Source organism: Oncorhynchus kisutch, linkage group LG20 (assembly GCF_002021735.2).
Source record: "Oncorhynchus kisutch isolate 150728-3 linkage group LG20, Okis_V2, whole genome shotgun sequence".
Taxonomy (NCBI): domain Eukaryota; kingdom Metazoa; phylum Chordata; class Actinopteri; order Salmoniformes; family Salmonidae; genus Oncorhynchus; species Oncorhynchus kisutch.
The window spans coordinates 39,319,788-39,347,195 of record NC_034193.2 but is presented as its reverse complement, the minus strand read 5'-3'; the positions used below and the strand labels follow the sequence as shown (position 1 = coordinate 39,347,195).

General features: G+C 43.2%; 1 protein-coding gene, 1 long non-coding RNA gene and 1 pseudogene across 3 annotated transcripts; 2 read left to right on the top strand and 1 right to left on the bottom strand.

Moving 5' to 3' along the window:
- The first annotated feature begins 5,210 nt into the window (after window positions 1-5,210).
- Window positions 5,211-6,391, top strand: LOC116355498 (uncharacterized). Its single transcript, XR_004204517.1, has 3 exons — window positions 5,211-5,695; window positions 5,805-5,884; window positions 6,020-6,391. It is a non-coding gene; the product is annotated as an uncharacterized LOC116355498 (long non-coding RNA).
- A 954-nt stretch (window positions 6,392-7,345) lies between these two features.
- LOC109865264 (tubulin-specific chaperone E-like) lies at window positions 7,346-18,711 on the bottom strand (annotated as a pseudogene).
- A 105-nt stretch (window positions 18,712-18,816) lies between these two features.
- Window positions 18,817-27,373, top strand: LOC109865656 (RNA-binding protein 34-like). Of its 2 annotated transcripts, XM_031798994.1 has the most exons (12): window positions 18,817-18,931; window positions 19,074-19,140; window positions 22,366-22,528; window positions 22,845-22,963; window positions 23,040-23,256; window positions 23,421-23,480; window positions 25,321-25,364; window positions 25,479-25,562; window positions 25,909-25,972; window positions 26,180-26,222; window positions 26,322-26,440; window positions 26,639-27,373. In XM_031798994.1, the coding sequence occupies exons 2-12, from the start codon at window positions 19,115-19,117 to the stop codon at window positions 27,059-27,061; spliced, it is 1,362 nt and encodes a 453-aa protein (XP_031654854.1). In that variant the 5' UTR covers window positions 18,817-18,931; window positions 19,074-19,114; the 3' UTR covers window positions 27,062-27,373. The 2 variants fall into 2 exon arrangements, with proteins under 2 accessions (XP_031654854.1, XP_031654855.1); XM_031798995.1 differs by lacking the exon at window positions 18,817-18,931 and having other exon boundaries at window positions 18,978-19,140.
- The last annotated feature ends 35 nt before the right edge of the window (window positions 27,374-27,408 follow it).

Below are 27,408 nucleotides of genomic sequence, written 5' to 3'. Positions count from 1 at the left end.
CCAATATCCAGCAACTTCACACATCCATTGAAGAGGAGTGGGACATTCCACAGGCCACAATCAACAGTCTGATCAACTCGATGCGAAGGAGATGTGTCGTGCTGCATGACATGATGCAAATGACGGTCACACCAGATAAATTACTGTACTGTATCACGAAGCCTTTATTACTGTCCAAATAGAGTTCTCAATAAAGAAAGAGCCTAACAGGCCAATTTGTTTTGACATGAAAGAAGAACCCCATTTGGAGCATCATAGTATCCAACCCAACCAAAACATCCATTGACTGACCAGGTCTCTCCAAATCTCCCAACAATGATCTTTTTTAAATTTTAAATGAATGTCATGCTTTTTCAGCCATTCCTGAAGCTGAGACTAGAGACAGGCTACCTGAGGGCAATACCAGAACAAATTGTCTATTGATTCTGTGTCCTCACAACAAAATCTGCAGAGAGCTGCAATGTTTTTATGCCCCAAATAGTCTTGAATCTTATGTAGTTTTATATATCAACTCATACACCCTGTGCCATGGAATTGGTGCATCAAATCTCTTCCCAGCTATTTTGCAATCTGTATGACACAGCAGTCAACATCCTGGTCTTCAAATGAAACTGTTATGCTTTCATATTTATGCTATTTTTGTTCCTTTGCCAGTTTTGATCCTTTATATTGGGCAGACAGACCAGTTCCCTACCTCCTCCCGCTGCCACCTGCCTCCTCCATTTTTGAGGTAATGCTGTAATCAATTGGTTGTAATCTTGAATTGAGCAGACCTTCCCATACAAATCCGATAGCGCCATGAAAGATATAACTCTACCATTCCAATTTAACATATAATTTAAAAACAAAATACATATTTGTATAAATACAGGTATTTTATCAACCAGCACATTTGAGTTCAACCATAATATTTGCTGTAATGTAGTTGTTGTATCTTTTCTGGGGGCTGAAATTGAAAAACATTAGATCGTTCTTGAATAAATTCCTCTAGTTCTACCTGTACTGTTATTTCCAGTATTTCCCTTGTTAGTCTTGTCTCTTTGGACAGAAACGGCTTTTTCTTTACTGATTAATATTGAATTGAATGACCTCTGAAGCTACATTTAAAAGTATCCCAAACAATAAGGGGATTTGCTGAATATACAGTACCAGTCAAAAGTTTGGACACACCTACTCATTCAAGGGTTTTTCTTTATTTTTACTATTTTATACATTGTAGAATGATAGTGAAGACATGACAACTATGAAATAACTCATATGGAATCTATTAGTAACCTAAAACGTTTTTCAAAAATCTAAATATATTGTAGATTTTAGATTCTGCAAAGTAGTCACCCTTTGCCTTAATGACAGCTGTGCACACTCTTGGCATTCTCTCAACCAGCTTCACCTGTAATGATTTTCCCAACTGTCTTGAAAGAGTTCCCACATATGCTGAGCATATGCAGCTTTTCCTTCACTCTGCGGTCCGACTCATCCCAAACCATCTCAATTGGGTTGAGGTCTGGTGATTGTGGAGGCCAGGTTATCTGTTGCAGCCCTCCATCACTCTCCCTATTGCTCAAATAGCCCTTACACGGCCTGGAGGTGTGTTGGGTCACTGTCCTGTTGAAAAACAAACAATAGTGCCACTAAGCACAAACCAGATGGGATGGCGTATCGCTGCAGAATACTGTGTTAGCCATGCTGGTTAAGTGTGCCTTGAATTCTAAATAAATCACTGACAGTGTCACCAGCAAAGCAACCCCACACCATCACACCTCCTTCTCCATGCTTCACATATATTCCGAAATTGTCAGTTCACCTACTCTGCGTATCACAAAGACATGGCGGTTGGAACCGGTCGAATGACCATTGCTCGTGTTTCTTGGCCCATGCAGGTATCTTCATCTTATTGGTGTCCTTTAGTAGTGGTTTATTTGCAGCAATTCGACCATGAAGGCCTTATTCCCACAGTCTCCTCTTAACAGTTGATGTTGAGATGTGTCTCCTACTTGAACTCTGTGAAGCATTTATTTAAATGCTCCACAGAGTTCAAGTAAGAGACACACCTCAAAATGCTTCACAGAGTTCAAGTAAGAGACACATCTCAACATCAACTGTTCAGAGGAGACTGTGTGAATCAGGCCTTCATGGTCAAATGGGCTGCCCAAATGGGCTGCAATGTCTGAAGCTGGTAACTCTAATGAACTTATCCTCTGCAGCAGGGGTAACTCTGGATCTTCCTTTCCTGTGGCGGTCCTCATGAAAGCCAATTTCATCATAGCGCTTGATGGTTTTTGCAACTGCACTGGGGGAAACTTTGAAAGTCCTTGAAATATTCCATATTGACTGAACTGATTTGATGATGCCCCAATGAAGGTCATGATGATGTCTGGTGTAATTGGAGATGGCACATGATTCAGCTGAGAGAAGCAAAAGGCTTTTTTGATGCCATACATCAATGCATTGTCTGGATTTTCTTCCACAGCCTGATGGTACTTGTAGTTGTCTAGGTCACCCACAGTGCTCAGACGAGTGCTGCAACAACTGGTTCAAGAGGGGCAAATTTCTCTTGCTCAGGTCAACTATGAGATTGAGAACTGGTTTTATGCCAAATTAGATGTCCTAAGGAAGAATGGGCATCTATCCGGAAGTGCATCAGAAAAATGTACACTTCAGTCCCCCCCGTCCCCCCCAAATGATTTAGTCTAATACAAAATGGCAGTGCTTGGGATATCTATCTTCTGGAGCAAACCAACAACAACTGCCTTGGCAACACAACAGCACACTGTGAGGACAGAAGAGACGTCCCATTGCATGCACTTCTAAACTTTGCCGTGCACTATTAAGTTCAGAGAAGCCGTCAGAGCAAAATGTATCACCAAGACAAAGTCCATTGCAGTGAACAACATGCAATACAATGCAAGAGACTATCTGATCATCAACACAGTCCCTTCAGAAGTGATTCCTGTGTTCATGGAAGTGTGTGGAATATACAGTTTCCTTGGTGCTTGTGTGGTAAAGTACTACTACCAGACAGTTTCAACAGCCATCCCCACACATACATGGTTCGACACAGTCAACAATGGATTGCTATAAGGCCCGGTGAGGAGATAGATTTCCATTGGCTTAGATGGATACAGGGACACAGAGGGAAGAGTGTCCATTCCACTCTGCCACTGGATTGCAGTTAGTTCAAATTCATTGACTAACTTATATAGCACAACACGCTTTTGTTTTCACATTTTCATATGCTTTTCCTATTGTGATATGCCCTGACCAGAACACTGACATTCTTTTGTATATTTTTTTCCCCCACAGAACACCAAATTGATATAGAGAGATTGTCATTGGACCAAAGAATGGTGGAGCAACTCGTCCCAATAATCAAAGTTCAAATCAAATTCACAAAATGAATGGAGAATCAAAAAAGGATCAAATAGGTTAGTCAATGTATGACCCTTTCTTCTTTAAGGTTGCTTCCCCTATCATCACCAATCCAACCTTTTTAACCTGTCTCTCCTCTCTGGGGAGGTTCCCATTGCTTGGAAGGCTGCCACGGTTCGTACTTTATTTCAAGGGGGAGATCAAGCTGGTCTTAACTGTTATAGGCCTATTTATATTTTGCTCTGTTTATCAAAAGTGTTGGAAAAACTTGTCAATAATCAACTGACTGGCTTTCTTGATGTCTATAGTATTCTCTCGGTTATGCAATCTGGTTTCCGCTCAGGATGTGGATGTGTCACTGCAACCATAAATAATAATCATTTTATCACATTGATTCTATTCCAATTCTCTGCACCTTTTTTCTGAGCCTGAAAGCACAAAAAAAGTAATTAGTTCACAGCTGCAGCAAACAGTCCAGCAAAATGAGCCAGCATCTGTCCAGCAAAATGAGCCAGCATCTGTCCAGCAAAATGAGCCAGCGTCTGTCCAACAAAATGAGCCAGCGTCTGTCCATCAAAATGAGCCAGCATCTGTCCAGCAAAATGAGCCAGCGTCTGTCCAGCAAAATGAGCCAGCATCTGTCCAGCAAAATGAGCCAGCGTCTGTCCAGCAAAATGAGCCAGCATCTGTCCAGCAAAATGAGCCAGCATCTGTCCAGCAAAATGAGCCAGCGTCTGTCCAGCAAAATGTCACAGCAACAGGACATCAATCAGCCAAAGAGTCTGACCATTTGTTTCGACTTCGAATTATAATAAAAACTTTTCCAAAAATGTGACGATCTCATCGCCCTACTGTGCGCTCAAAGTGGAGGTCTCAGATTGTGCAGGTGTTGTTCGACTTCATATGTACTTACACTTGGTGAGTATAGTTATGTAGTTACCTGATCTTAGCTTAATGTTAATGACATACATTCCTCGGTTATGAGTCATAATGCTTGTGTGTGTATCATCCTGAGCACTGTCTCTGTCCTCCATACTCTCCTCCATACTGTCTTGTCATAATCACTGCAGCTGATCGCATAGCACACTCAACTTTTACATGATGACAATCAACGCCTTCCATCAATGTCATTTGTATTACAAACAGAATTGTTAGTCTAAATGTAATCTTGTATTTTCTCTTTTGCTTTAGGTACTCCACTACCCGGCAATACATGGATGTGTGCACAGCGCTCATTCAAAAGTACCCCTTGTTGAGAGACCACAAAGGGAAGGGATATGTAAGAATTCCTCAAATGTCCTACTCACGTTAATTCACACACCAATAACCTTTTTACATCATTGTGCCAAGCCAGACCATAATGTGCTGGCTCGGATAATTTTTCTTGTCACATTGCTATTCCATCACATTTCCAGCAGCTTAACAAGACCATCTCAAGCCTGCTCTTCTGACCTCCGTCGAAATAATCCGTCGTGACATTTCTCCTCCCCACATGACATTTGTTAAGGAGTCATGGCATGGCCTGATAAAGAATAAATTCAAAAAAGAAAGACAGCCACTTGCTCACGTTGCACAAGTACAGGAAATGCAGAAGAAGTTTGGAGAGGCAAGGGGGAAAAAGAGGCAAGGGGGGGGGAAAAAAGTCCAGAGGACACTGAAAATGAAGCCCCGACCAAAATAGCCAAGGTATCTGCATACAAAGAATGGCCCATATTCAGTCGAACCGCTGATCCCAGATCGTTTTTTTTTTAAAGATCATAAATAATTTTGTAATGGTGGGGGAACCTGATCCTAGATCAGAACTCAGATGCTTTGTGAATGCGAACTTTGCGTTTGATATTGCATGTATCAATATTTTATATTAGATTTGTTTCATATCGAGACCGGATAGGATTCCTTCACGTCGGAAGTTACACGTTGAAAAGATGCAGGAGTGCCCAAAAAAATAACAAACATATGTTCTCTACAAGACAAAATGAAAAGGACTGAAAACTGAAACTTTTATATGAAACAACAAAGGCACCAAGGACATCTTAAAACAGTACCCGGCACTCCATTTGTCAGCCATTGTAAAGTCTAATAGAAATAAATGGTACAAAGCACAGCTAATGTAGCATAGCCAAGTACTGTAATCTGAATCCGAGATACATTGATGACGCATTATAAACAAACTGACTTTCAGTACGGATGTGGACAGGAACGTTCTGTCAGGATTCGGCACAATGGCCGACAAAAGTCATTGCAGAAACGGAGAGGGGTGTGGCCGTGGAGTTGCTGAATCTCTACAAGACGGCACTTCTCTCACACACGGAGGAGGCTCACAAAGGTTTTCTCTCCACTCTTACTGCATGTGAAACGTACCCTTAACAGTACGCAGCCGTTCTAATTCTATTGATTCTAATCCAGATGTTTTATTAAACACCCTCCAATTGAAGGTGTGAAGGTCAATGCAGCCATTTTGCTCCTCCCCTACCTCTTCAAAGAAAATCCAAGTGGGCTGTACATCTCAGTCCAGGTATGTATTTCCCAGCAGACAAATAAATAAATGCCAAGTTAGTTGTACTGTGTAAGGTATGCTGTGCTCAATTAACTTATTGTTTGAAATATGACTTCAGTAACTTACATAAAAATAAAAAAATACTTCCTACAGTGTGTAAAGTTCCCATCATCTACCATGAGAATCGAGGGGAAAACCCTTTGCGGATGAGAGCCACATCCAACTCTTCCTGGATGGAGAGGAGCTACTCACTGAAGAGCCGGAAGACATCTCCATGGGGATGCATGTCCCTTCTAATATTGAGTATGCAGCATCAGTGAAAAGAACAATGCTGTTCATTCAGACATCTTCTGGGAATTGATGAGGGGATAAATGATCAACAAATATTGTATGAATGGCAAACCTTTTGCTGTAGTGCGAGATAGGGGAGATCAGAGATTCCTGTGATGTCTGCAAGTGATATTTCTGTGACTTTTAAAGTCAATAAAATGTATTTGTGACTTTACAAGTTTGCCACTTAATGTTATTTGTATTATTATTAATAATAGAATACATGGGACATAAGGTTATTTGAGGAACCTGTTTAAAAAAGGTTCCTGGAAGCAGCTTTAGGGGTTCTACCGGTGTGGCAATCTGAGGAACCCCTAAAAGGTGCCTCCAGGAACCTTTTTTATTTTAGTGGGCTTACTTGTATATGCGTAATCAGGTGCGCGTCCTTAACATTGACAGGAGCACTCCAAACAAAAGACAATAAAATTGACAAAAGTCATATATGGAATTAAATCAACCAAAACGTGTTTCTTACAAGTGTAGTATAGGTTGAGGTCTGCAAACAATGTGTCCACTCTGATAGAGAACGGTAAACATTTAAAAAAATCATATATTGAATGCAGCAGAAATTACAGTAACTAAAGAAACATTGTAGATCAGATATGATGGGAATTAATGGTAAATGTAGGCTACTACTGGTGATATGTAATGGGGAATTGATACACTAACATCAAAGGGAAAACAATTCACACAATGAAGTTATGAAACAATGAACGCGCACAAAATGGTTGGAGAGAGTGCATTCTAGACAGAGATGTGCTTTGTGCATCTCAGCCACACTCCCTTTCTTCTTGGACCGTGGCATCCCTGTGGCCTCCTCAATGGATTAGTCCACTGAGACGGGCGCGAATCATGCAGGTGTCTCATGAAGCATGGGGGGGGGGGGGGAAGGAACCCATCTTGGTCGACCAACAGCCTATCGACCAAACAATCGACTAAATTGGAGTCAGCCCTAGTGTAGGATCATAGCCACATATTCAGAGATGTATTTGCTGGAAAGTTGTAGGTTAATTTGACACCAGCTGATGATAACTTAACTGCTGCTAACTCAAGGCCAAGCTATGAAAGGTATCATAGCTCAGGGATGGGAAACTTCACCCCTCATGGGCTTAGTTCTCATTTGCCCGGTACCTCATTGAATGAGAGTAATAAGAGTAATTTTGCAATAGTTTATTACATGATTGTTTTATTTATGATGTAAGCTGTTGATACGATCCTAATAAATACAAATACACAAATTGTTCACATAGTGCACACTTGGGTTGTGTTCTAAGGGGCACATGACACTAGGGTCTCTTTTTGGACAAGTTCAGATGTTCTCTTCCTGTTTCACTTCATTTTGAACAGTTCTCTTTCGATCCATGCCAAATGAACACAACCCAAGTGTTTCCTTCTCCTACATCGATTGGTCTCCCCTGGCTGAATAGATATTGCGCTGTGTTTTCGTCCAAGTTTTAGTGCTGTACATTTATCTCATGGATTTCGGAATATCGCTTAAACTTCCAATCCGGTTGCCTGGCTACCCAAACTCCTTGCTCCGGCCAAACATTATGCCACGGAAGAGGAAGAATTCAGTTTGAGTCATCAGGCAACCAATCCGGACCTTTCCTGATCACAACCAGCGGACAAGGACCTCGTCTCCGTCTTCGATGGAGTAGAACTGCAGCGGTTTCAGGTCGTTGTCGATCTCAATCTCTTTGCCCTCCATCTGAGGAAAGACAAATGCCGTTTTAGGGAGTCCCTTCCACTGCTATGAAAGTGATACTGTACCATTGGTCTATTAAACAGATTCACATATGAGTGGCGAGTATGGTTAACACCAACATAGAAATAAAACTAGACTAGAACCCTTTACCTTTGAGGTAGTATAGGGCAGTTGCTGTTGAGAGAAAACCTCTTTACCTTTGAGCTGGTGTAGGAGAGTTTCAACTCAGCACCCGGTATCTTTAGCAGTCTGTAGAGCAGCCCCTTCACTTTCTGAACGATCATGGAATCTAAAACATATCAAAAGAGTGTTTTATTAAAATACAATAGGTTACCGTCACTTCAATTGCTCTTACACAGAAGGTCACACACAGATGGTACCATCTCATTAAGATCTTACATGCATGATCGCCCATTGGCACAAAGAGATTGAAGAGTATAAAAGCAGTTGATAAGTGCAACTATTTATCCAAACAGAACTTCATAATTTGGCGTGCCATTTCCACGTGGGTCTACAGTCAACAGCAGACAACTTTATGCAGTGTGCATGCTGCCCAAAACATTGCCTAACAAGTGTAGACAACCCAAAGGCTGGAGGTAGAGCCCAAAACACACTGTTAAAAAATGTCCAACACGTTTCCTATTGCTTAGTAAAGTATCTCTTACTGTAATTCGACACAGGTATCGAGGATGTTAACTAGATTTTCTTTCATTTTCAGTACCTCAATGAAAAGAAAAAAGACCTTTGGCACAGGTATATATATCCTTTTCCCACTATCTTGCTGAACGGAACCAAACTGTGCTGGCTCTGACATTTTCTTTTCACATTGTGCGTTTCAGTAACTACGCTGGCGACGAGTAACCAGGCCAGCTCAGTACAGCTTGGTTCAGTATTGTGAAGTCTTTAAAAAAAATGTTTTATTGGAGATCGGGGTCACGACCTCCTTACATATTGTTATTTCAAAGCAGTCAGAAATGGCAGTATGAAAGTCGGAGTATGAAATTCTATATTATTCTTACGAACGAATGCAATTTTGATACTCTGACTCGTCTCCTGACTAAATATTTATGTGTTTATTGGGTCACAGCACATTACAGGTTATTATCAAATCAAATTCATTCCATAACCACTTCATAATCCTGGTCTTGGGGGACACATTTTAGTGTTTGCCCTAGACAGCTGATTACACTTATTAAATGTTTGATAATAAGTTAATTAGTGGAATCATGTGTGTAGTGCTAGGGCAAAAATCCCAGGACCAGGATTAAGAAACACTGCTTTACGCAAATGTGTGCAGCCCCGGAATGTGTAACTTGACGCAACTATATAGGATTGCTAATTGCATAGCTAATTGCGTTCTTGCCTTGCATACTGTAGAAAGTAGGCTTAAGAGAAGTGAGGAGGAATCACTTAAGAGATGCTTCTTCAGTTCGCTGTCTTCTGGAGCTCCGTATTCTAAAAAACAAAAGATATCGAGCCTCTGTGAATTCATTGAACTCATGATACAGGGCGGGAATTAGGATGGCCATTATCTCTTCGTAAGAGTGACGGCATAGTGACATGGGTTGCGTTGTTATTACTTCTTTCTTGCGATATGGGTAGCAGTATGGCAGATAACAAGACATGAAATGTTTTTTTCTTCAGAAATGCCTATAGTGGAGTAGATATAGGATGGGCTGTACCACTTCTCCGTCTGAAATAGGGTGTTGCAGCAGAGGGCCGGGAAACCTCAGGAGGAATGTACCACTCGTGACTCACTCTGTATGAGACTCTGATAGCGGGGGTGCTGTGCGGTGAATTCAGCACTGGGGCGGTTCTGCTGGGGGTCTCGGTGTCCCCCAGATGCCAGCCACTCTAGCCCGAACATCTTGCAGTAGTCCAGCTCCGCCCCCCTCCTGTCCTCAGGCAGGACCTACAGGTAACAGGGAAAGAGAATGGAGGATTTCATTAAGCGCATCCGCAAACACTGATGGATTCATAGGGGGAGATACGAGAAGGAAACATGTATAGCTTTAAAAGGTACATTTCACAATGTCTAGATGAAACCACGTCCCATGACATGTGTAGATCCAGCTACTATACACCTCAAATATCGAATGAAGATACAGTAAGCACTGTCTAATTTCCTGGTCTTCTTAGGTGTATATCTTTTCCATTCATTTGGGATGGAGGCGTATAGCTGGATCTACCACAGCGATCACTTCACGCTTGCGCGCATTGGCTGACCATTAATGCACCAGTATAAATTGCATGCCGGCCATGTGTGGATCAACTGTAAGCTGTGTCAATCTTTCAAACCTGGGTGTATTAAAATGGAGCTTAATGAACACACCCAGGTTTGGCAGGTAGCGTTAAATGGAGGACGGGGCCTCACTGTCCACCTGTTGAGGGCCTCCAGCCGGGCCCACCCTGGCGATGAGCAGCTGCATGGCTGTGCCGGGGTTCCTCTCCCGGCTCAGCAGGGGGTTCTGCCGGCATGACAACCGGACCAGGCTCTGCAGATTCTCTAGCTCGTTTATTACAGACCACTGAGTGTGTGTGTCAATGAGTGTGTCAGTGAGTGAATGAGATTATAAGAGTGCATGTCAGTGAGTGTGTGTTTGTGTGATTTTTATCGTTGTATGTATTGCAGTGTCAGTGTGTTTGTGTGTAAGCACAAGGGAGTGTATGTGTAGGGTTTAGAGAGGGGAGATAAAGGATTGAGTTATATGCGAAAACTTTATTCATCCCCCTACTATCTATCTTTACAGAACAAGTATTAACTTTTTGCAGACTAACGTTAGTGACATTCACGAAATTAGTTTAGTAATTCATCATTCATATATCGAGATACATTTCATTAAAATAAAATCTCTTAGAAGAGAGACCTTACTCACAGATCGGGATGAAACGGTTACCAGGTTTCACGATAAACCACGGTAAAATTCCCGATGGTTAGTATGACCATTTTAATGTTAATTATCATTAAAACCGTGTTTGATTACAGAGGTTTGAAAAACTCACGGTAAATACTGTCCAGCATCAACCAAAGTTAGCAAGTCTGACACAGGCGCAGCATGCAACGTTTAGTTGTATGTGAAAACATGGCGGAAGGCAGTGACGGAGCTCTGAAGTGTGGTCGTATTTTGGTTTTTTACAAGAGTGCTTAATCTCTTGAGTCATCTTCGTGACCACCACCCCTTTAGAGCGAATGCAAGGTAAATGAATGTTTAGCTCAATGCATGATGTGGCGACTTTGGAATGGGGGAGAATGTCATGGTTTGTCTGTCTAACTTGCTAATAGCATGTAAATAATGTAAACCGAAGATTTCAGTGTTACCTACTCTTGGAAAAACACTACACGTTATTCTGCTGCTGTATGCGTCGTGTGTCTGCACACTATTCGTCCATTGTGTTCGTCCATTGTGTTATGTAGTTTAGTCACCCAAACAACATTTTGTTCATTTAAAATCCGGCAGTCGTCGACTTGGTTGTAAAAGTGTTCCAACAGGAAAAACACTATAGACTCATATACAATACTGTATTTATGTCAATTGTTGGGCTCATTGAAATTACTATCACAGACTTCTTAAGCCTCATTTGTATTTATGTCAATTGTGCATGGGGTCATTGCATATACTCAAATGCAACACAGAAGACAGACTGTGTGTGTGTGTGTGTGTGTGAGTGAGAGAGAGAGAGAGGGTTTATAATAATAATTATAATGTAGTAATAATAACACTACATTTGCTATTCCCTTGTTTACAGAGTGGGCGTGCAGCAGGCAAAACCCCAGTGATGCTACTGGTCCCTCATCTACAGTTGTGACACAGACACTGAAGCAAGCATTTAAAAAAGGCAGGCTGCTTATGCATCCACATCAAAAAAATGCCCAAGACCTCACTGCAGCCCTTTCATATTACATTGCAAAGGACATGATGCCATTTCAAATTGTTGAGAGGCCTGGCTTTCTGAGGCTGATGAAGGTTGCCGTGCCTCACTACAAAGTGCCATCACGAATATTATTTTCCAAGACTGAAATCCCAAACCTGTACATGATGTTGGAAAAAGTGTGGCTCAAGGCACATGGTTTGCTGCAACTACTGACCTCTGGACCAGTGAAAGCAGGGGGTGGTTCAACCCTACATCAGCTTCACTATCTATTACCTCACCCCAGAATGGCAACTGGAATCAAACTGCCTGGAAACACAGTTCAAGATCACTCGGCTCACAGAGAGTTTTTTGAGAATATGCTGGAAGAGTGGGGGGGGGGGGGGGGGGGGGGGGGGGAATCAACAAGACCTGGTCTGCATAACCAGAGACAACGCAACAGCATGATCAAGGCTTTTGAAGAGTTCCCAGATCTGTAGCTTGGGTGCTTTGGCCATCATTTGAACCTGGTCATCTCAAAGGCTCTGACAATTCAGAGAGTTGACACAGCAGTCAAGGAGTGCTGTCATCTCATCCAAGGCTTCTCACGGAGCCGGAAGAGAAGGAGAGAACTGAAAGAAAAGCAAGCTGCCCTCAACATGCCACAGAAGGCTCTGATCCATGATGTGGTGACCCGAAGGGGATCTACACACAAGATGCTTGAGCGTTTCCTCAGCCAACAGCAACCAGTCTGTGCGACACTGGCTGGTGAAAGAGGAACATGACATCTGATGACCAAGGATACCGGCATGCGTCATGGAGCAACTGCTCAGAGACACTGTCAGCCATCAAGCCTGCCCTGGACCACATCACCCATGATGTTCTGGTGGAAAAGGATACGGAGCCATCCCTGACAAAGGAGATGAAAAGGGTAATGAGAGAAGACAGTAACCCCTTTTTTTCAATTTTCGCCTAAAATGACATACCCAAGTCTAACTGCATGTAGCTAAGGCCCGGAAGCAAGGAGATGCATATTCTTGGTACCATTTGAAAGGAATCACTTTGAAGTTTATGGAAATGTGAAAAGAATGGAGATCACCACAATTGATCTGGTAAAAGATAATACAAAGAAGGAAAAAAAAAACATTATTTTGTGTAAAAAAAAAAAAATGCAAGAGAAAGGCCATAATGTATTATTCCAGCCCAGGTGCAATTTAGATGTTGGCCACTAGATGGCAGGGGTGTATGTGCAACATTTTAGACTGATCCAATGAACCACTGTATTTCTGTTTAAAATGTTATATCAAGACTGCCCAAATGTGCCTAATTTGTTTATTAATAACTTCATGTTCAAAATTAGACACTGCCAATATCAGATATGTCTATGTCCTGGGAAATGTTCTTGTTACTTACAACCTCATGCTAATTGCATTAGCCTACGTTAGCTCAACCGTCCCGTGGAAGGGACACCGATCCCGAAGAAGTTTAACAACAGATACACAGAGAAGGCAAAGAGAGAGTCATGCACATGGTTTGTTTCGTTGACCCACACTTCAAAATTAGCTTTTTAGATGAGCCTGAGGCTGCAAAAGTTGACACTGACAGCTGTGTACAGGAGGCCTTGAAGCTGGCAGCTGCACAAGTCAGGGAAGAACCACAAAGCACCAGCAGCACCTCCACCCCTGAAGTGGCATCGGAGGGGAAAGGCCTGGCTGGGTTGCTGAGAAAGATCACCTATCTGTTGCCTTGATGAGGTAAAGGGGGTCAGATTCCGACCATCCCAAAAGACAGAGTAAAAGAAGAGATCAAGGTCTACCCATCTCTGCCACCCATTCCAGCAGTAGAGGATCCACTGGTGTGGTGGAGGGGCCATGCATCAGAGCTGTCTCACCTTGACAGGCTTGCCAGGAAGCTTTTGTGCATCCCTGCAACCAGCGTGTCATCAGAGTGTTCAGTGCCAGTGGGCACATTGTCTCCCCTCGCAGATCACTACTTTAACCGGAGAAAGTAAATATGCTGACATTTTTACATTTAATTCTCAAGTGAGCAAAGATGCATACATACAGGATGTTAGGCCAGCAGCACCTTATTTCTGTATGAAGGAGAGAACAGACATACAATCAGTGCTGTTCACTTGATTGGTTTACATATTTGGTGTTGTTATTTTAATGTCAACACCTGCACATTGGATTTGTTTACATATGGTTGTATTGCTCTTACATGCACATTGGATTTGTTTACATATGGCTGTATTGCTCTTACATGCACATTGGATTTGTTTACATATGGTTGTATTGCTCTTACATGCACATTGGATTTGTTTACATATGGTTGTATTGCTCTTACATGCACATTGCTTTATTTGTGTTGCTTTTATATGCACATTTGATTTGCTTACTTGAGGTTGTGTTCATTTAAACCTGCACGAGGGAAACTTTTACTTCTCATGGCCACATGGTGCCATCTTTAATGTTAATGTTATTATTTTAATGCTTATGTACACAAAGTGCATAGTGCTGCTAATTTTATTTGTTGTTTGTTGGTTTTTAATATAAAACTTGGTGAAATGATTTCAGTGTGTGTGTAACAGTACTTTTTGAACATTTGCAGCACATTTGAACAATACTGTGATAATAAGACTGATAACCGTGATAATTTGTCCAAATCGTGATATGAAATGTTCATACCGTTTCATCTCCACTCACAGACATTACTCACCTCTGAAATGTTGTTGCTATTGACTGAGAATTTTCAGGGCAGGAAACATAGCTGTTTTGCAACCTTCAGAAGACATTAAAAAAATACTAGTATACTCAATGACGATCTTTCGCTCTTACAGTTTTACACATTGTGAAATACCGGTCATCAAAACACATATCTATATGCATGCTCTGACATCTTGATCAAATATCTCTACTGATATGTTAATTCAACTTGACTTCCAATAACAAACACACAAAAATATAACGAGAAAAAAAAAAGTGTGGATGTAAACTTTACCAGGCAGTGCATCATCAAAACCTCAAGGTCGACAAACCAGTCTTAGACATATTTAGATTCTCCAGTCTGAAATTCATGAAAATCATGGATGTAAAAAGGTTACACTTTATTGTAAATTCCATGATAAATGCTACACAAGTTATTATAAATGTTATAAATGCTTATTCATTGAAATGCTAATGTTAAAAGCAAATAACGAAATACTAATTTATTAGGATAGTATGTATCCCCAAAAAATGTTTTGTTGATTATTGCTCATGAAAGTAAAGTACTCCCAAGAACTGTCAATGCACAAGTCGAAGCTAACGACAGAGCTGTGTCATTTGTCATAAGACGTAGACAAGTGTCTGTGTTGGTAGGGTTATGCTCGTTCTTACCTCGGCAGTTTGGCAATACTCAGTACGGTTCCATCAACCAAAGGGTTTGTTGAGAGATCCAAAACTGCCAAGGACTGTATAAGACATTGTTTGGCCTGCGCGAAAGAGGCGGAAATACAAGTCAGTTCTATATGTTATTTTAGAAAAAAAAATCAAAAATAAATTAGAAGGGAGACCCAAAACGGCTAAAACCTTTACCTCTGCAGTTCAGTGATGTCATTCTCAGAGACGTAGAGCTCTTCCAGCAGTGGCCACATGGGGGCGCACTCAAGCAGCTAACAGACCAACACCAAAGGGAGAGGGGATAAATGTAAAGAGACAGCATAGAGAAGTTTTTCTAATTTCATTAGGCCTTCACAGGTTTGCACCAGCTCGTTAATTAACATATCGTGCACTGCAACTTAATTATCTATTACTGTATTAACTGGTATAAAAACACCTTTCAAAATAAAATCAGCCTGCAAAATTGTATTTTCTTCAGATGGGATTGATCTGAATGAATCTTTCATCAATCCTCACATCCTATCTCCTTGCCTCCTTCTCAACAATATAGGTGGATAATGTCCAAGGTTCTTTCCCTCCAGCCTTCTTCTCCAATGGGTTTTGAGGATGTAAGCATAGAGGATACAAGGAATTGAGGAAATATGCATTGAGAAAGAGACCCATAATGCCTAAGGGAAGGGTACAGGGTGGTGGCTGTCACCTGAAGCCACGTGAGGGCACAGTTGGTGAGGGAGAGGACCCTGAGGCAGGGGAAGGCCCGAGGTCGCACCGTAGGGTTGGAGGGCACATGCAGTCTGTTGTGGCTGAGGGGACAGAGGACGAGAGAGAGACATGTCAGTGAGAGGATCAGAGTTTGAGAAAAGTCGGGCACAAAAACACACACCATTATTCAGTGTGATCTACCTGAGCTGAAGCTCTTTGAGTTCCTCCATCTGCTCCGTGACGGCCATCACGTCGTCCCAGCAGCACAGGAGGTTCCCACACAGGTCCAACATCAGCACGTCTGACAGTGACCATTAAGGATGCAGTAGTAGCGCACCATCAGGTAAATGTCCAATCAATGCTTCCCCCAAGCTAATTCAATTGGGTGAGTGGACCATACATTTACTAACAGGACATTTGGGCTGTATCCCAAATAACACACACATTCACTAAAGTGCACTACTTTTGATCAGAGCCCTAGTCAAAAGTAGCGCACTATATCGGGAAAAGGGGTGCCATTTGGGACACAAACATGGTGTAATGTAGCAACATATCACAGTAAGTCCAGGTCAGAGAAGTGCACTCAAGTATTATTAACATTAACATTCTGTGGCCTCCCGAGTGGCGCAGCGGTCTAAGGCACTGCATCGCAGTTGCTAGCAGTGCCACTAGAGATCCTGGCTCTGTCACAGCAGGCCGCGACCGGGAGACCCATGGGGCGGCGCACAATTGGCCTAGCGTTGTCCGGGTTAGGGGAGCGTTTGGCCGGCAGAGATGTCCTTGTCCCATTGCGCTCTAGCGATTCCAGTGGAGGGCCGGGCGCTTGCACGCTGACGGGGTCGCCAGGTGTATGGTGTTTCCTCCAACACGTCTGTGTGGCTAGCTTCTGGGTTAAGTGGGCATTGTGTTAAGAAGCAGCGCAGCTTGGCTGGGTTGTGTTTCAGAGGACGCTTGGCTCTCGACCTTCGCCTCTCCCGAGTCCGTACGGGAGTTGCAGCGATGAGACAATTGGATACCACAAAATTTGGGAGAAAAATGGGTTTAAAAATAAATGTAAATTAGCAAAAATTATTGTTGCATTTTTTTTTACATGGGCACTTGTTAACTAATTAAAAGCTACGAAATGAAAGGATACGGGGAGTGGTGTTTTGGATTTCGTTTGCAGGGCCCGGGCTGGAAACCTCACGCAACCTCAGTGCAACATCAGTGAGGTTTTCCACCCCGTGGAGAAGCACAGATGATAACAACGCTTTTCACTGAATAAGTACAGATGACTGCACATCAGAAGTGCAAATCTGTTGGAGAGTGGTGCAGTTCAACAGTCACAATTAAAGTGCATTAGCCTACTTTTTATAACATTCTTAACTTAAAATGTATTTATTTAACCAGGGAATAGCCTTTAGGTTAGAAACCTCTTTTTGGGACCTGATACTGGCATCCTCTGGTATAGGTGGCATGCTTTAACAATATTCCTTAAGTATTACAAACAGTACATACGAAGTTGACTGTACAAACAAGCCCACTTTGGGACAGATTCCCTAAATCAGATTAAGCCTAAAAAAATACCCTCTCACTCTCAGGCTCCAAAGCCTTGTTGTCCCCTTACTTCTGTTTCTCCGAGATGGCCCCGAAGCCCACCATCTCCACCGTCCTCATGGAGATCTGGATCTCCTCTCCCAAGACCTGCTGGACCTCCATCTCGTAACGCCGCCTGATGGCCGTCAGGTAGTCCACCCCGAAGCTGGCTTTCTTGGGCCGGACGAAAGAGCCTCCCTTCGGGTGCCTTAGGTGGGGTGGAGGGGGAGAGAATCTTGGTCTGAGAGCAGCAAAAACACATAACGGCCACGTTCCAAACGAAAAGTCTGTTTCCTGTTTCCTTTTTTGAGGGTGGAGACTTCATTTTTGCCAGAATTTCAATTTCTAACACGAATGAGCACAGAAATTAATCACGCAGCTGAAAAAATTACAGAAGATTTTACATATGGGTTAACAGTAATTAGGATGACACCTATGTCATGCTACCATCATGGAGATACTAGATATGGTTTATTTTACCTGCACGTGACGTAGTGGACACCTTCATGGCTTCCATTGTGCTTGCCTCGATCAGGGTTGTCCCACTCCACACCAAGCCACAACTCTAAGCACAGAGGACTTGGTAAGTCAGGCATTGAATAAGTACTTGGTTATAGTGCATGACCAAGAATAATTGTGCATTTCTCTCAAACGGTGCTGCCACACACACATTGTGGATAACGCGTATGTTATTTTGCCTATTATATCGATATCCTAAGCCGTCTGTAAGCTAGTTAGCTTACCCGCAGTTGGTGGTACAGTGCCAACAAACCGCACCGTGCCACGCTCCCCGTCACAAGCCACACGTCTGCCCACTGCGTCTGATGGAAGGCACTCGTCCATGGTGGTGGGTTGTGTCTGGCCAGGGACTCTCATTGAACTCACTGAATCTATAACGTTGGGTTTAAGTATACCTATATATGTGCAATGAAAAAGAATGAACAGGTAAAGCCTTCTGTACTCACTTGCTGTACTTTGACAGTGCTATTTAAGAAAGCATTAGGTAACAACGTTAGCTAGCTAAAATACTTGCTGTCATGTCAACTCCCAAGAAACTGCAATGTTGTTTAGCTTTATTTGATTGGCTACTATAGTGAGATTAGCTACAACAAACATCTTCACTGCCGATGAAACACGAGGACCACGTGTCCACAGAATGGATATAATGTTATTTCCAAATATGTGTTTTAAAGTTACCTTAATCAGAGAGTTGTTGTCATATTTCGCAGCAGCATAAATAATCACAGCTCACAAACCCCGACTGGAAATAACTGAATATGATGATGCACACGTTTGCCGTACAAGTTTGATAGATTATTAATGATTAAGTTATCGGCAATAAAACGTAATTTTAGTGTCATTATTTAAATAGCCATCATCGTTATAATCAGGTAACAATCAATGCATCTATATTTAGATCACTGGATGAAAGCCCACCCATATGTAACAGCTAGGAACATTTACAATTGCGTTGTGCACGGTAGGACATAATTAGGTGAAGGACAGATCTTCATGGAGTAAAACGTGAGTAAATAGATACAATTTTTTTGGCATCAACACATAGTTCTAATGAGATGTTTTCATTATAAACTTCCAGTACAAATTATTTGATGAATTATTTCCATGATAAAAGCACGTTTGTATAAGATTGTCTCATCATTCAAAGAAGCTGGAATCGACCATCGAGAACATTGACGTGAACTGACCATGAAAAATACACTTTCTGGAGAGAGGTTAGTCGCCATTCCACGAGTATCCGCATGTATCTAACGTTAATAATTATGTTCAATTTGTACATTGTTGGAAATACAAGGTCGTTTGGGAAACGCACACTGTATTACACTGAACTTTTTTTTTTACGCAACATGTAAAGTGTTGGTCCAATGTTTCATGAGCTGAAATAAAAGATCCCAGAAATGTTCTATATGCACAAAAGTATTTATCTCATATTGTGCACAAATTTGTTTACATCCCTGTTTTTGAGCATTTCTCTTTTGCCAAAATAATCCATCCACCTGACAAGTGTGGCATATCAAGAACATAATTAAACAGCATGATCATTACACAGAAGTATGTGGCAGGGTCTACAGACAATCCTCGACTACAAAAGGAAAACCAACCACGTCGCGGACACAGACACAGACGTCTTGCTTCCCGACAAGCTAAACACTTTCGCCTGCTTGGAGGATGCCACCGACGCCCAAGGACTGTGGGCTCTCCTTCTCCGTGGCCAACATGAGTAAGACATTTAAGCGTATTAACCCCCGCAAGGCTGCAAGCCCAGATGCTGATCCTCAACACAGGGGACCCACAAGGGTGTGTGCCCAGCCCCCTCCTGTACTCCCTGTTCACCCATGACTACATGGCCATGTACACCTCCAACTCAATCATCAAATTAGCAGACAACCCAACAGTAGTGGGCCTGATTACCAACAATGACAAGACAGCCTACAGGGAGGAAGTGAGGGCCTTGAGAGAGGTGCCTCTCACGCAACATCAACAAAACAAAGGAGATGATCGTGGACTTCAAGAAACAGCAGAGGGAGCATGCCCTTATCAACATCAACGGAAAGTTGGAAAGCTTCAAGTTCCTCGACGTACACATCACTGATGATCTGAAATGGTCCACCCACACAGACAGTGTGGTGAAGAAGGCGCAACAGCTCCTCATCAACCTCCAGAGGTTGAGGAAATTTAGCTTGGCCCCTAAAACCCTCAAACGTTTACAGATGCACAATTGAGAGCATCCTGTCGGGCTATATCACCGCCTGGTACGGCAACTGCACCGACCGCAACTACAGGTCTCTCCAGAGGGTGCTGTGTGTGGTCTGCCCAACGCACCACCGGGGGCAAACTACCTGCCCTCCAGGACACCTACAGCACCCAATGTCACAGGAAGGCCAGAAAGATCATCAAGGACAACAACCACCCGAGCCACTGCCTGTTCACCCCGCTATCATCCAGAAGGCGACGTCAGTAGAGGTGCATCAAAGCTGGAACCGAGAGACTGAAAACATCCATCTCAAGGCCATCAGACTGTTAAATAGCCATTACTAGCCATCTTCCACCCGGTTACGCAACCCTGCTCCTTAGAGGCTGCTGCCCTATATAGACTTGGAATCACTGGTCACTTTAATAATGTTTACATACTGCTTTAATCATCTCATATGAGCCACTGACATTGCTCAATCTAATATTTTATATATTTCTTAATTCCATTATTTTTTAGATGTGTATATTGACGTGAATTGTTTTACTACTGCACTGTTGGAACACAAGCATTTCGCTACACCCACAATAACATCTGCTAAATATGTGTATGTGACCAATAATATGATTTGACACAGGTGCACCTTGTGCTGGGGACAATAAAAGGCCACTCTAAAATGTGCAGATTTGCTACAATACAATGCCACAGATGTCTCAGGTTGATGGAGCTTGCAATTGGCATGCTGACTGCAGAAATATCCAGAGCTGTTGCCAGAGAATTTAATGTTAATTTCTCTACCATAAGCCACCTTCAATGTCGTTTTACAGAATTTGGTAGCAGATCCAACCGGCCTCACAACCGCAGACCACGTGTACGGCATCGTGCGGGAGAGCAGTTTGCTGATGTCAACGTTGTGAACAGTGTGCCCCAAGGTGGCGGTGGGGTTATGGTCAGGCATAAACTACAGACAACGAACACAATTGAATTTTATCAATGGCAATTTGAATGCACAGCGACACCATGACCAGAGGTCAATTGTCGTGACATTCATCCGCCGCCAACACCATGTTTCAGCATGACAATGCACGGCACCAAGTCGTAAGGCTCCGTACACACTTCCTGGAAGCTGAAAATGTCTCTGTTCTTCCATGGCCTACATACTCAGACATGTCACCCATTTAACATGTTTGGGATGCTCTGGATCTATGTGTACGACAGCATGCTCCAGGTCTCGCCATATTTAGCACAGCTATTTTAAGAGGAGTGGGACAACAGGCCACAATTAACAGCCTAATCAACTCTATTCGAAGGAGATGTGTTGTGTTACGAGGCCACACGGGATGCAGACTGGTATTCTGATCCACGCCCCTATCTGTGACCAACAGATGCATATCTGTATTCAGTCGTGAAATCTGTAGAGTAAGGCCTAATTTATGTATTTCAATTGACTGATATCATTTATATGAACTGTAACTCCGTGAAAACGTTAATTGTTTCATGTTGCGTTTATATTTTTGTTCAGTAAATTGCTTATGTTTGTTCGCAAACAATTAGGTTGGCAGCTCATTGACACTGGATAGCCTACCTTAGTGTGTTACCTCTGGAAGTTCAGGAAATGCTTATGAAGTCATCACAAGGGCAGCAAGCTGTCTTTGTAGCAATAAATATTACATGTGTAAATATTACACGTACTAGGGCCTCACGGGTGGAGCAGTGGTTAAGGGCTGTGCCACCAGAGACTCTGGGTTCGCACCCAGGCTCTGTCGTAATTGGTCCGCGATCGGGAGGTCCGTGGAGCGACGCACAATTGGCCTAGTGTCATCTGGGTTAGGCCGGTAGGGATATCCTTGTCTCATCGTGCACCAGCGACTCCTGTGGCGGGCCGGGCGCAGTGCGCGCTAACCAAGGTTGCCAGGTGCACGGTGTTTCCTCCGACACATTGGTGCGGCTGGCTTCCGGGTTGGAGGGCACTGCGTTAAGAAGCAGTGCGGCTTGGTTGGGTTGTGTATCGGAGGACGTAAGACTTTCGACCTTCGTCTCTCCCGAGCCCGTATGGGAGTTGTAGCGATGAGACAAGATAGTAGCTACTAATAATTGGACACCACAAAATTGGGGAGAAAAGGGGGGTAAAAAAATAAATAACATTACACGTACTTTGGCATTCATGCACCTCTAGCTACCCAACAACTGTGGTAGTGAACAAACTGCTGCTGTATCTATTAAGTCTAACATTTTATTTTTTCCTTAGTGAGGAGGGACCATCTGTGGACAAACAGTCCTTGGACTATGTAGTGGGATCAGTATCAGGCAGCTTGTTTCCAAAGGAGTCTACATCCAGCTCCGGATCGTTATCTGCATTGTTCCAAGCTGCGCCAGTAGTTGACACTCTGTTCTTTGTTCCTGCTCCTAAGGTAAGCCCATAAGTCCAAGGCAAGGATGCACAGTTCGGGTCTTTTAACACTGCAGCCCAGCTGACTTTTTGTTTTCCAGGAAACCAAGGCCATATTCAGTAGAGAAAAGGTTCTGAAATAATGTGAAACGTAGTTCCTACCTACCCACTAAGAAACACACATTTTAGCGTTCTTTTCCAAAATGATGGTGAGGTATTACCTGGAAAAACCAACAGAACTAGAGAGCTTGAGGGCCTGAGTCGTGTACCCTTGCTAGAATCTTCTGTATTTGCCAACTGAGTGAAATTCTGTAAAAAAAAATGTATTCCATTCATAGCCTGAACCGAGGAGCGTGGAGTTGAAGGAAGGCGCGGTCACAAAAGTCCCGAAACACCAGAAACAAACAAAGAAAGCCGCAAAGGACAAATCATCTGCAGACCTAAGTCTAGAAAACAGGTGAGCGATTAAAAATGAAACAATATGCTGCAAGAGATGTCGATTGATAGATAAAAGTTCTCCCTCTTGCTTTCAGAGAAAGTGCATTACAAAATGCTGACGAAGATGAACAGGTCCCAAAGATGCCCAAGAAGACTAAAAGGAAAGCTGTTGAGATGGGAGAAGGGGGTGCGACAGAGGAGGAGGAGAGGCAGACAAAAAAACAGAGGACTGGAGCCCAAATTGCAGAGGAGAGGGTAAAGCAGAAACGAACAGTGTTTGTCGGCAACCTTCCTGCCAGCTGCACAAAGAAGGTAACAGCAGCCCCAGTCCTAGTTGAGTTATAAGCAGTGAACATAATCTCATGTAGGTATGTTGAAAGCAGACCTGGGTTCAAATAGCATTTGAAAGCAAATAAATGGTGATCGAAGTGAAAATACAAATATGCCTTATGTTGTTTCTGTGTTTGGTTTTTCAGACACTACAGCTTGTCTTCAAGGATCAGGGAGCGATTGAAAGCATTCGATTTCGATCAGTGGTAAGTACTCTATTCACTGTATTAGATTAATCTCATACTCATCATCAGACAATGTGAGTGCTTATTTGTGAGTTAGATGATGTAAGTAAGATTTTCAGGTCAATCTTCACAAGGCCACAGGGCCAGACGGATTACCAGGATGTGTATTCCGAGCATGCGCTGACCAACTGGCTTCACTAACGTTTTCATCCTCTCCCTGTCGAAGTCTGTAATACCAACATGTTTCAAGCAGACCACCATAGTCCCTGTTCCCAAGAACATGAAGGTAATCTGCCTAAATGACTACCGACCTGTAGCACTCACATCCATAGCCATGAAATGCTTTGAAAGGCTGGTCATAGCTCACATCAACACCATTATCCCAGAAACCCTAGACCCACTCCAATTTGCATACCACACCAACAGATTCACAGATGATGCAATCTCTATTGCACGCCACACTGCCCTCTCACACCTGGACAAAATGAACATCTGTGAGAATGCTGTTCATGGACTACATCTCAGCTTTCAACACCATAGTGCCCACAAAGCTCATCACTAAGCTAAGGACCCTAGGACTGAACACCTCCCTCTGCAACTGGATCCTGGACTTCCTGACGGGCTGCCCCCAGGTGGTAAGGGTAACAACACATCCGCAACGCTGATCCTCAACACGTGGGCCCCTCAGGGTTGCGTGCTTAGGCCCCTCCTGTACTCCCTATTCACTCATGACTGCACGGCCAAACCATTACGTTTGATGATGACAACAGTGACAACAGCCTGATCACCAACAAGAATGAGACAGCCTATAGGTAAGAGGTCAGAAACCTGACCGTGTGGTGCAAGCACAACCTCTCCCTCAATGTGATCAAGACAAAGGAGCTGATTGTGGACTACAGAAAAAGGAGGACCGAGCACACCCCCATTCTCATCAACAGGGCTGTAGTGGAGCAGGTTGAGAACTTCAAGTTCCTTGGTGTCCACATCACCAACAAACATGGTCCAAGCACACCAAGACAGTCGTGAAGAGGGCACGACAAAACCTATTCCCCCTCAGGAGACTGAAAAGATTTGCCACGAGTTCTCAGAACCTCAAATGGTTTTACAGCTGCACTATCGAGAGCATCCTGGTGGGTTGCATCACTGCCTGGTATGGCAAGTGCTTGGCCTCCGACCGCAAGGCACTACAGAGGGTAGCGCGTACGGCCCAGTACATCTCCGGGGCCAAGCTTCCTGCTATCCAGGACCTCTATACCAGGCGGTGACAGAGGAAGGCGCTAAAAATTGTCAGACTCTAGCCACCCTAGTCATAGAGTCTCTCTGCTACCGCACGGCACCGGAGTGCCAAGTCTAGGTCCAAGAGACGCCAAAATAGCTTCTACCCCCAAGCCATAAGACTCCTGAACAGCTAATCAAATGGCCACCCGGACTAATTACATTCCCCCCCCCCCCCCCCCCCTGGAACGGTGCTGCTACTCTGTTATCTGTGCATAGTCACTTTAATAACTCTACCTACATGTACATATTACCTCGACAACGGTGCCCCCGCACATTGACATTGTACCGGTACCCTCTGTATATAGCCCCGCTATTGTTATTTACAGCTGCTCTTTAATTTTGATATTTTTATCTCTTACTTTTTTTTTTTTTAGGTATTTTCTGAACTGCATTGTTTAAGGGCTTGTAAGTAAGCATTCCGCTGTATGGTCTACACCTGTTGTATGTGACAAATTAAATTTGATTTCCACTAGGGTAGAACTTCCTGAATGCTTCATAGTAATGGATGAAAGTTGAATAATACAACGCTTTCTGAAGACTCAACCCTGATCGGTGAAGCTAAAACATGTCATTTTCCTTGCAGGTAAGAGAAGATCCATCTATGTCACGCAAAGTAGCAGCTATTCAGTAAGTTTCCCTGTCTTTTTACCATGAGAAATGCTAACACTGATTGAATGGGAGTATCCGTGGTAACATGACACATGCATTTGAGAACTTTTTGTTGTTGCTTTCCTTCTCGAGGCGCAAGGTTCACCCCAAGAAGCAGAGCATCAATGCCTACGTGGTTTTCGAAGCTGAGGAAGGAGCCGAGAAGGCATTGGAAAGGTACAGCAACTGGCAAGCATTCAACTTGAATTGTATCATGGCTGTTTTACATTATCATAATCTCGTAAACCCAGAACTAAAGTCTTCCTAATTTTGCGTCAGATGCTCTATTACATTTCCCTTCAGAAACGCGAAGATGTCAGCACCTGCAAAATCGTGATTTGTCCAAATGATCAGTGTCAAAATCTGCGTACCAGAACAAAGTTCCTCATTAGTTGTCAAATCCCACAGTCAGTTGACAGATGCTACGTTACCATGGGTTACTTGCGTCTGTCCGAGAGATGAACAAATCAAGTGTTATCTTTAGGCCCTTGTGGGTTAATATGTATTACTTTAATTCTTGCAGGAACGGCATGGAGATTGAGAAAAACTTTCACATCCGGGTCGACAGGGTCTCCAAAATTTCATTGGTAAGTGTCCCATGACACTTGATATTTTAAAAAGCACAGCACCTGCCTAGCATTAAGATCGGTATACTTGGTGGCAATAGAATGCACTTGCTGACAGTTTGATCCAGTTAAGGTGATAAATTGGCATTTGCTTAATCCTTTGATTTTTGTATAAACTTGTTTGAGCAAGGATGCTGCTACATTGAATAAAATAGTTTTGTCTTTCAGCACGATCACAAGAGGTCAATATTCATTGGCAATCTACCATTCGGTGAGTAACTACAAGAGGGTTTACTTTCCTGTGAACGTCTCAGTCAAAAGGAAAACAATAAAATGCACGTTATTTGGCTCATACTGTATTAACTTGCAGATATAAACGAATTGCCATTGCGACAGCACTTTGAGGAGTGTGGCAAGGTGGAGGGGGTGAGGCTGGTGCGGGACAAGAACTCTGGAATGGGCAAGGGCTTCGGCTACATCTTATTCGAGGTGAGAAAAAGAATGCAAATTTTATACGCACCCAACCTGCTCAGAGATGTGTGTGAAGCAGTTATGTATGCATTTCAGCAGTCTTCCCACTACTGAGCTGGCCAAGTCCCATACGGCAGCAGCACACCGTTTATTTTCTAACTACACCCCCTCCATCCGTACCTGCATCATCTCTAACAGCTAACGCTTTTGTTGTAGAGCATCGATGCTGTCCAGCTGGCCTTGAAACTAGACGGCTCAAAACTCCTCGGGAGGTCGGTCCGGGTGAAGAGGTCAGTGAAGAAGGAGAAAGAGAAGAAGAAAGTGGTGCACAGAGGTCCCAGAGGGAAAGAAAGAGAGATTAAGGGTGCAGGGAAGGAGCCTACCAAAGGGGGATTTAAGGAGAGACCGGGCCAGGGCGGTCCCCAAAACAAGTCTTCCGGGAGGCCGCAGGGGAAGGGGCCTCAAATCAAATCGATGGGGAAGCCATTCAAGAAAAGTCTAGGTGAGGCAACGAAAGCCCCCACAGGCCCCTCTTCCTTCAAAGGTGAGATGGCCGACCCAAACAGAAAAAAAGCAAAGGCGAAAGCACTGAAGAAGAAACTCAAACCGAGGAAAAGGAATCAGGTCGTACACATTTGATGGTCTGTGCTTTGTGCCTTTGGATGTAAATTAATTTGATATTGTTAAAGCAGATAAAATGTGTTGTACAATTAACATGTCAGTGGAGCTATATCATGAGATGGTGTGTAAGCGTTCCTGACGTAACATCCATGCCTACCCACATTTCCAGTTGAAACTGTTGTTTTTTTAGGTTGGGGCTATCGCACCCAATGTATGTAAATATTAACATGTACAGCTGAAGTCGGAAGTTTACATCAACTTAGTTTGGAGTCATTAACTCGTTTTTCAACCACTCCACTAATTTCTTGTTAACAAACTATAGTTTTGGCAAGTCGGAAAGTCGGTTAGGACATCACATTTACACA